Source organism: Anabrus simplex, chromosome 2, assembly GCF_040414725.1.
Source record: "Anabrus simplex isolate iqAnaSimp1 chromosome 2, ASM4041472v1, whole genome shotgun sequence".
Taxonomy (NCBI): Eukaryota; Metazoa; Arthropoda; class Insecta; order Orthoptera; family Tettigoniidae; genus Anabrus; species Anabrus simplex.
The window spans coordinates 570,665,733-570,676,714 of record NC_090266.1 but is presented as its reverse complement, the minus strand read 5'-3'; the positions used below and the strand labels follow the sequence as shown (position 1 = coordinate 570,676,714).

Below are 10,982 nucleotides of genomic sequence, written 5' to 3'. Positions count from 1 at the left end.
TCATGATGTGAAATGCGCCGCTGTGCTGCGCACGTAGCGAACGATAAATGGGACACGGCGTTGGCGAATGGTCCACTTCGTACCGTGATTTCTCAGCCGACAGTCATTGTAGAACGTGTTGTCGTGTGCCACAGGACACGTGTATAGCTAAGAATGCCAGGCCGCCGTCAACGGAGGCATTTCCAGCAGACAGACGACTTTACGAGGGGTATGGTGATCGGGCTGAGAAGGGCAGGTTGGTCGCTTCGTCAAATCGCAGCCGATACCCATAGGGATGTGTCCACGGTGCAGCGCCTGTGGCGAAGATGGTTGGCGCAGGGACATGTGGCACGTGCGAGGGGTCCAGGCGCAGCCCGAGTGACGTCAGCACGCGAGGATCGGCGCATCCGCCCCCAAGCGGTGGCAGCCCCGCACGCCACGTCAACCGCCATTCTTCAGCATGTGCAAGACACCCTAGCTGTTTCAATATCGACCAGAACAATTTCCCGTCGATTGGTTGAAGGAGGCCTGCACTCCCGGCGTCCGCTCAGAAGACTACCATTGACTCCATAGCATAGACGTGCACGCCTGGCATGGTGCCGGGCTAGAGCGACTTGGATGAGGGAATGGCGGAACGTCGTGTTCTCCGATGAGTCACGCTTCTGTTCTGTCATTGATAGTCACAGCAGACGAGTGTGGCGTCGGCGTGGAGAAAGGTCAAATCCGGCAGTAAATGTGGAGCGCCCAACCGCTAGACAACGCGGCATCATGGTTTGGGGCGCTATTGCGTATGATTCCACGTCACCTCTAGTGCGTATTCAAGGCACGTTAAATGTCCACCGCTACGTGCAGCATGTGCTGCGGCCGGTGGCACTCCCGTACCTTCAGGGGCTGCCCAATGCTCTGTTTCAGCAGGATAATGCCCGCCCACACACTGCTTGCATCTCCCAACAGGCTCTACGAGGGGTACAGATGCTTCCGTGGCCAGCGTACTCTCCGGATCTCTCACCAATCGAACACGTGTGGGATCTCATTGGACGCCTTTTGCAAACTCTGCCCCAGCCTCGTACGGACGACCAACTGTGGCAAATGGTTGTCAGAGAATGGAGAACCATCCCTCAGGACACCATCCGCACTCTTATTGACTCTGTATCTCGACGTGTTTCTGCGTGCATCGCCGCTCGCGGTGGTCTAACATCCTACTGAGTCGATGCCGTGCGCATTGTGTAACCTGCATATCGGTTTGAAATAAACATCAATTATTCGTCCGTGCCGTCTCTGTTTTTTCCACAACTTTCATCCCTTTCGAACCACTCCTCCTTGGTGTTGCATTTGCTCTGTCAGTCAGTGTACATCGAAACTACCCAAGCAACTAGAGCAGATGTTCGATACGTCCACCATTTCCTCACAGATATGAATCACAGCAACGAATTCATGATGCCCACCCTTATGGACTGCGCTGCAGCAAAAATACTTTGGCGAAGCTTAGCTTCCATGTCGATTTCACTTGCATAAACCGCACGGTTGATGTGGCCTCACGGGAAAAACTTCCTGGGCATTTAAATCAGGAGACAAAACTGGTCACATAATTGTCCCATGTACTTCATCGAAAGGTGTGGATTTGTACGCTCGTGATATTTACGCACACCGTTCCTCACACAAGGTATCATGATACCATAATGAAAATCCAAGTTTATGTTCATTTGCGTCGGTACATTCTCAAGATACGAAGGTAGTATATACTGAAGGGAAATTAGGTGATTTTACACTGAGTTATACGTGGTGCCACCAAAGCTACTGGATCGCACATTCACTGCAAGTCACCAATGAAGACGTTCGTCACGAATTGTATGTGTACAGTCCACGTATGTGTATTTTGTAAGTTTAACACTCAATTCCTCGTGAAACCGGCTTCGTTGTGGCTAGTACGCGGAGCTGGAACAGATGCTGCTGTGCCATTTCGTATGGATACCACATACAGAATTACCGTCTTTATGAAAAATTCTCGTCTTGTAGGCATTGCACCTTTTGAACACGATACGTTCGCAGACGCCCTTCACGTAGGACACGACGCACAAGCCACTGGTCACAACAAATTTGCCTGTAACATTTCGCGGGCTCCATTCCAACTGACATTCAGTTACTTTAGAAATGTTCGATTATACCACTATCACTTGTAGTGACCGTTGTCGAGCATATTCTCTATAGGATAGCAAGAAGGCTACCAGCATCGCGTACTCGCCCATACACAGCAACGAACGTTCGGCTATAAGGTGTGAGGCGATGAGGAAATCGTACTCATCACAATCGAACGGAAGCGTCTGAATTACGACGTGCTTCAACGCAAATAAGAAGAATATCTGTCGACCCGTTTGCAGAAACTTTTGTTTCCATCAAGAACCGACAGCAGAGTATATTGCCCTAACGATCTACAGACAGACTACGTCCGTTTCCAGTCTGGGAAAAACTAATTCGTATACTTATGATCCATTCAATTGCTCCGATTTTCCCGAGGTTCGTTGCGTTTATCACAGCAAGTGACTTAACAGTAGTAGGACAAAGCCGGTTGAACAGCGGGCCAATCAGTGGTCGCGGAGAGGGTCACGTGACTGCTGACGTCAGCAGCGAGGGGAATTGGAATTCTACGGGAGGTCATTGACCTCTAGTAGTGTACCTAGGCCGATCCTAACTCTGCAGTCATTAGCCCGTGGTCATTGACCCCTAGTATAGTAGTATAGCAATAACGATTTGCGGATTTTACATGAGAGAGCGAGCCTAACCTCAGTCGCCATCTTGAGGGGCATAACCTCACTTTAACGGCCAGTTGCCCTTCGCGGCGTCTAAGAAAGCGAGCCAAACCTCACATCAACCATGTTGAAGGGGGCATTCCTTAGTTTTACGGCAAGATGCCCTTCCCGATGCCAATTGCACAAGATGGCGGCTATACACAGCTCTTTATGAGACGGCCTAAGGAGGCTTGCGCAAGATGGTCTCTATACATAGGCTCTTATGGAGAAAGATGCCGGCCATGTGCGATTGCACAAGATGGCGGCTATGCATGTGCTCTTATGGAAAAAGATGACGGCTAACGGCGCTTGCGCATGATGGCGGCTATACACAGGGTATTATGGAGAAAGCTAGCTTGGAGGCAACTGCACAGGATGGTGGATGCTCTTATGAGACAGCTTAAGGGCGCTTGCGCAAGATGGCGGCTAGACAAAGGCTCTTATGGAGAAAGCCAGCTTAAAGGCCACTACGCAAGATTGCGGCAATACATAGACTCTTATGGAGAAAGATGCCTGCCATGGGCGCTTGCGCAAGATGGCGATGGTGGCTATACATAGACTCTTATCAGAAGGCCTAGTGCTATAAGAAGTACATTGATTCCATTTAAGCACCTAGCAGTCGAACAAATTATCGGTTAAACATATAACTTGAAATTTCGGTTGGGAAATGTACTATTTGGATCTGTTGGCATGGGTTATAATAATGTAGCTCATGTGGAAAGTGAAGTTAAATAGAACGCCTAGTGCTATAAGAAATACATTGCTTGCATTTAAGCACCTAGCAGTCGAACAAATTGTCCCATAAACACGTAACATGAAATATCGGTTCGGAAACATGTAGCTTTCAAGCTTGTAGCTCATGCAGGAGCGAAATTAAACAGAACGCCTAGTGCTATAAGAAACACATCGGTTACATTTAAGCCCCCAGCAGTCGAACAAATTATCGGATAAACATGTAACTTGAAATTTCGGTTCGGAAATATACTATTTGAATCTGTTGCTATGGGTCGTAAGCATGTAGCTCATGCGGAACGTGAAATAAGAAATACATTGCTTACATTGAAGCCCCTGTGCTATTATTCTGTTTTTAACTTGCAGTGATGACGTTCTAATGGTTTTGCATATTTAGACTTGTTCGTTATCAAGGTTACTTACTCAAGCCTTTATAGACGGAATGAATAGGTGTAAGGAGATAAAGGAATGCAATAACTACAACATTTGGAATGCAATGCAATATTTTTATTGTAAAATGATTTACAAAATTAAAACAGTCTTATTCAACAGTCTTGGTTTTGCTGCCGACAATGTTGCTATGCTCCTTAACAGCTTCCTGCGAAGAGGTAGCATGCTTCCGAAATTGTAATGCCTCCTGCACAGAATATAATGCAGTTCTTACCTTGTTGTTATTAATGTGGTTTTTCCTTTTCTGAATTATCTTGATCATGTACTGAAATGAATGGGAAAAGTGTGTCCATACACCGTGTACAGTGTTCAGTCCTCGGATTTGGTCCATATCAATCATCATCACCATTTTGTCCTCGATGCTTGTAATGACGTTGACAGGTTCTGCATAAATCCACATCGACTGACATCTTACTATGGAGAGAAAGGATGTCCAGAAAACTATTTAGGAAGGGAGCAGCGTATGTAGATAAACATCCTGGTGAATCTATTATTTTATTTTATGAAATGCTTCCTCTCATGCAGAGGCTGCCTTGCGACAAAGTATACTTTTACATTATTTTTTGAAGATAAATGGATATACTGTACTTGATAAATGTTGAAGGTAACCTAATTGTAACAGTGATTTCTTAGAATTATCAGTGAGCCCCTTAAGGCTATGATGGCAGTCTCCCGTAACGCTGTAACTGGCAGAGACATCTGTTTCCAGAAATTAGCAGCAAAAGCGGGAATCGTTTCCCTTGCTCCAATCATCAGACCTACTATGTCGATTTCCTCTACCTGAATCAGATGTTTCGGCATCTCCGATAAGGTTCCTTGTTCATAGCACATCTTAATAGCATTACTTACTTGTGTGAGATAAATAAGATGTTGCGTATTAGCATGCGAACAGCAAGCACATTGACAGTTTTGTATGTTATTAAGACGATTGTCTGTAACCGTGTAGAATTTTCCTTCTTTATATTCCATAGCGTAAGATGTCGAAGCACCCTCTAATGTTATTTTAACAGTTGTTACATTAAACAATAGTGTCGGGAAGGGATTATGTTACACAATAATACGCTTACGGCGTAATTCGTCTTCTATTTCTTGAATATATCGTACACACACTGTGTATCCAACATCTTGATAAGCTCTTAGGAGTTGTAATCGTTCAACGAGTAAGTTAACATCTTTACAGTATCTTACATCTGCATAGGGTAACAGAATTTTGCTAATGCGTGTAGACAGTTGATGTGTAGAAAACTTAAGAACTTGTGTTGATGCGGTATGTGCTTCTGCAATGTTATCAGCAGATAAAAACTAAACACGGTTTGATTGAAAAGAAGGGGTTAAATCTCCTTTTTTTCTGCTACTGCTGCATCTTGCTTCTCTTCTTCACATGTTTGCACAGCTACAGAACATGTTGTTGGCTTAGAAAATAAAGTATAATGAAAAAGCTCTGATGGAAAAGAAACGTAGTGTTCTTCTTTTTCTTCCTTACGTATCTCCCCTTTATTTGGTGGTGTGAAGTTAGTAGCAGAACATGTAGTATGTGGATACAATGTTTCGATTACGCTTCTTTATATCGTGCTTTTGACATTTAGTTAATGTTTGTATGCGTTCTACTGGTAAATTATTTAAACAAATACACTGACTGACAGAGCAAATGCAACACCAAGAAGGAGTGGTTCGAAAGGGTTGAATGTTGGCGAAAAAACAGAGACGGCACGGACGAATAATTGATGTTTATTTCAAACCGATATGCAGGTTACACAATGCGCACGGCATCGACTCAGTAGGATGTAGGACCACCGCGAGCGGCGATGCACGCAGAAACACGTCGAGGTACAGAGTCAATAAGAGTGCGGATGGTGTCCTGAGGGATGGTTCTCCATTCTCTGTCAACCATTTGCCACAGTTGGTCGTCCGTACGAGGCTGGGGCAGAGTTTGCAAACGGCGTCCAATGAGATCCCACACGTGTTCTATTGGTGAGAGATCCGGAGAGTACGCTGGCCACGGAAGCATCTGTACACCTCGTAGAGCCTGTTGGGAGATGCGAGCAGTGTGTGGGCGGGCATTATCCTGCTGAAACAGAGCATTGGGCAGCCCCTGAAGGTACGGGAGTGCCACCGGCCGCAGCACATGCTGCACGTAGCGGTGGGCACTTAACGTGCCTTGAATACGCACTAGAGGTGACGTGGAATCATACGCAATAATGCCCCAAACCATGATGCCACGTTGTCTAGCGGTAGGGCGCTCCACAGTTACTGCCGGATTTGACCTTTCTCCACGCCGACGCCACACTCGTCTGCGGTGACTATTACTGACAGAACAGAAGCATGACTCATCGGAGAACACGGCGTTCCGCCATTCCCTCATCCAAGTCGCTGTAGCCCGGCACCATGCCAGGCGTGCACGTCTATGCTGTGGAGTCAATGGTAGTCTTCTGAGCGGCCGCCGGGAGTGCAGGCCTCCTTCAACCAATCGACGGGAAATTGTTCTGGTCGATATTGGAACAGCCAGGGTGTCTTGCACATGCTGAAGAATGGCGGTTGACGTGGCGTGCGGGGCTGCCACCGCTTGGCGGCGGATGCGCCGATCCTCGCGTGCTGACGTCACTCGGGCTGCGCCTGGACCCCTCGCACGTGCCACATGTCCCTGCGCCAACCATCTTCGCCACAGGCGCTGCACCGTGGACACATCCCTATGGGTATCGGCTGCGATTTGACGAAGCGACCAACCTGCCCTTCTCAGCCCGATCACCATACCCCTCGTAAAGTCGTCTGTCTGCTGGAAATGCCTCCGTTGACGGCGGCCTGGCATTCTTCGCTATACACGTGTCCTGTGGCACACGACAACACGTTCTACAATGACTGTCGGCTGAGAAATCACGGTACGAAGTGGACCATTCGCCAACGCCGTGTCCCATTTATCGTTCGCTACGTGCGCAGCACAGCGGCGCATTTCACATCATGAGCATACCTCAGTGACGTCAGTCTACCCTGCAATTGGCATAAAGTTCTGACCACTCCTTCTTGGTGTTGCATTTGCTCTGTCAGTCAGTGTATGTTTAGAATTTGCATGTCGTGTAAGATTATCACGTCTGATGAATATAGCAGTACATTGTTTGCATGTATATATCGAAGTTATGCTTTACAGCTTTATGTCGTTGAAGATTGTCAAGTCTTGAAAAACTCACACTACAAAGATCACACGTAAACATAATAGATGTTTTACAGGTAGATATGATGTATAGTTTTACACTGCAACCGGCAAATAACAATACCGACAAATAGCAACTGCCTATCTATCTGTTAAACTGCGTTTAGTGTGGAGGAGGAGGATGAACTATGCCCTGTCAGAGAAGGAGGAGGAGGAAGATGCTATCTTTACAGCTGCTTAAGTTATACCCTCCTATACTCGGTTTTCTAAGCAAACCCTGGGATGTACCTTAGCTATGGCCAGGACCCTACTACCTACATAGTAACAGAATTTTGTTAAAAAGCACGTGGATTTTAAATTGCCCTCCACTACGTACATAAGGTGGCAAAAGTGAGGTTTAGCGCCGTCAAGACGGCAGCAGTCAGGTTAGCGATGTTTTGCTCTTTAAAATTCCGCACCCACTTGGTTAAAGGTGACAGCTGTTACCTTGACAGGTGCCAAAAGCACGTGGATTTTAAATTCCGCGTCACGACGTGCATAAAGTGGCAGCAATGATGTTTAATGCCATGAAGATGGCAGCATTGAGGTTAGCGATGATCTATGATCCTTGATGATGATGATGATGCTTGTTGTTTTAAGGGGCCTAACATCGAAGGTCACCGGCCCCGATCTATTGTCCTTAGAAGTGAGGTTAGCGTCCGTCAAGACGACAGCTGTCACCTTAACAGCTTTCAAAAATACTTGGCCATGCACGTGGCTTTGTTTAAAAACAAAAGGACGTGGTCATGACGTCACGCTCACATGGTATGCTGTGTTAGCATGCGAAGTTCAAAATCTACGCCCACGTAGTTAGAACTTGTCAAAAAGCACATAGATTTTAAATTTTATGCGCCTACTATGACAACTGCTATCTTTTAGCATGTCCTACGTGCACTAACTTAACTACGTAGTGCACGGAATTTAACCCTTTTGCTCTCAGGCTATTTTCACCTGTCATGCCCAAAACACTCAGGCCATTTTTCATGATTATGCAGGTTAAAATGTAAAATATCGCCGTACAAAGGAATTCCCAGATAAAAATTGAAAAAAATCACGATAGTACATTATTAAATATAGTTTTAGGAAAAAATTCCCAAAGTTATTCATGGCAAAGTTTACTCCAAAAAAATTGCAAATTAGAATATATATTACAAAAAAAATAAAAATCGTTTTCAAATACTAAGAAAGTAGTCTGTTCTTTAGCGATACTTTTGATCAGCCATTCTGAAAATAAGAGCAATTAATCCTGTGTAACATGATATAATTTTGTTTTTTTTTATTCTTATTTAGTCATTATTTATAGCACTTTGACATAAAGAACTGTACACGTACCTTTCGGTGTCAGCATTTGTGTTTTGGAAAACACTCTCAATGCAGACCCTGGTTACACCTAGTGCATGCTGTTCTGGCCCTCCTCCTCTTTTCCTTAGTACTGCATACAACACAGTTGGACTCCTTCTTCTCAGGAAGCTTCCTCACCCCCTTCGGTCCTCTTTGATCATGGATGGCACTTAATTTTGTGGTAATCCACTCCTCCCCTAGGCTCTCAATTATTGATACTGTATAGTTCAGTCTAGATTTTATTTTCCCTGGTCCCTTATTGTTTTCCTTATAAATAATGTAGCTGTTCAGTACCATTCTAGCAATGATATTGAAAGCCACCTTCTTCCAGTACCGTACAGTCCGCCTCTCATCAAGGTAACTGTATAACATCATGTCTGAGGTGTCAATCCCACCCATGAATTTATTATAGGATGCTATTATCGCTGGTTTAGAATTGCTGTAGGCACTGTTGTGGGTTTTTCTTATAGTTATGAACTTCATTGGTTCCGTATTGAAGTGGGATTACAACAAAATTAAATTCTTTCACGGTCCACCTATTCAATACAATGACGTTTTATTGTGATTTAATCACATGTCAAATAGTCAAATGGTACTAGTTTCGGCATCTATGTGCCATCATCAGCCTTGAGTACAAATTAAAACAAGATATATATTCCTAAAACATCTAAAACACATTTTAACACATTATAAAATAACATACAATTAATGTGGTGATACATGAAATATGATAAAATTATGATACAATTGGTGTGATATAAAATTCTTAAAATTCCGGCTGTTCGTTACATAATTTAGTCTGTGTGCATCCGGGATAAGTGACTTTTTACAGTTGTATGCTGTCTATGTGAATGACATTTGTTCCTTTAGATATTAGGTGGTTCCAGGGAAGTTTACTTTGATCATGTAAAATCGTGATGTATTTAGAGATGAATTCCCACTTCAATTTGAACCTGAAGGAGAAAATAGCTAAGTTAGATGTTGGAAGCAATGTATGGAAGTTACTAGAAACATTAGAATCGTTAAATGATGATTGACTCACCTTGAAAGCCACCTTCTTCCAGTACCGTACAGTCCGCCTCTCATCAAGGTAACTGTATAAAATCATGTCTGAGGTGGGTTGCTGGAATTTCCTGTTCGTGGCCTATTACTTGGCTGGATAGGAGAATGACTGTGTTCTTCTGGGACTTCTTTTCTCCGAATGCACATGCTAACATTGGACCTGACCTAAAATACTGTTTCTGTCCAACAGAAAATTTATTTTTAAAATTCTGAGGCAAATATTTCCTATTTCTCCTAACAGTTCCTGTTATATATGTACCAAGAGGGTATAGACGGCGCACAAGTGGTACAGACATGAAATAGTTGTCAACAAAGACATGATAACCCTTGTTGAGGTAACCACCCATCACTAGGAGCTTTTTCACAACAATGTATCCCAGACCATGTTTTATAATATTGTCTCTGTCTTCTTGAGACCTGGCACCCCTGTAGGTAAAGAAACCCAGGCAGTAATTGGAAACAGAATCACACAACATCCAAAATTTGGTCCCCCAGCGGTGGTGGTGTTTGTTGGGCAGGTATTGGAGAAGGCTGGTTTTATTTTTAGTTCCTACAAGAGACTCATCAATGCTAATCTCCTGATGTAGTGTATAGTGGTGCCTAAACACCCTGTTGGCATGATCCACTAATGGTTGATACTTTGCACAGGGATCATATCCTGTTCCTCCTGGCACTGGCAATCCCTCATTGTTTACAAGGTGAAAGAACCGCAGCAAGTGGGAGAACCTATGTTTAGTAAACATTTTAGGGAACCAAGGGTTGAACTGGGAAGGCAATGTAGACCAGTAAGAGGCAATGGTTGGTTTTCTGTTGATACCCATATTAAGAAGACATGCAATAAATCCTTTCATTTCAGGCAGTGTGATCCTGACCCAATTCTTTAGAGAGGCAGGAACATTATCTCCCTTACTTGTGATGAATTGCTGGGCATATCGATTAGATTCTGTCACCATAAGTGATAGAATAAAATCTGTGAAAAACAAAAGGACGTATGCTATTGGAAGAGACTCACGAGGTGGCATGTGTTTGAGCCCAGATAATTCATGATATTGAAAACGAAGAGAGAGAGGATTTTCAGGTGACAGAATCTCTCTGTAATCTTCATCATCCATATCATCATCATCATCACTGTCAGATATACTGTGAGCATTTATTTGGGTTGTTTCTGGAGCACTATCATCACTATCTATAAAATCCGAGTCACTCTCAGCTATAAAGTCACTGTAATCGTCTAAATATTCTAAATAATCCAAGACTTCGGAATTATTTAGCCTAGAACTTGGCCCAGCCATTAAAAGAATTAGGCCCACTCGCGGCACGAAAATCTAATAACACGAAATGTTAAACTAAACTTCACTGCAGAACACTGATGAATGTTGAATATAAACAAAATATAACAAACAATAAACTACTATTAAAAAGGAAACAATATAACGAAGGAAAACACG

At 44.0% G+C, this 10,982-nt stretch overlaps 1 protein-coding gene across 1 annotated transcript; it reads right to left on the bottom strand.

Moving 5' to 3' along the window:
• Positions 1 to 8,499: 8,499 nt before the first annotated feature.
• On the bottom strand, positions 8,500 to 10,556 carry LOC136863607 (piggyBac transposable element-derived protein 4-like). Its single transcript, XM_068225817.1, has 2 exons — positions 9,573 to 10,556; positions 8,500 to 8,913 (listed from the first exon to the last, which is right to left on the bottom strand). The coding sequence occupies exons 1-2, from the start codon at positions 10,554 to 10,556 to the stop codon at positions 8,500 to 8,502; spliced, it is 1,398 nt and encodes a 465-aa protein (XP_068081918.1).
• Positions 10,557 to 10,982: the final 426 nt, after the last annotated feature.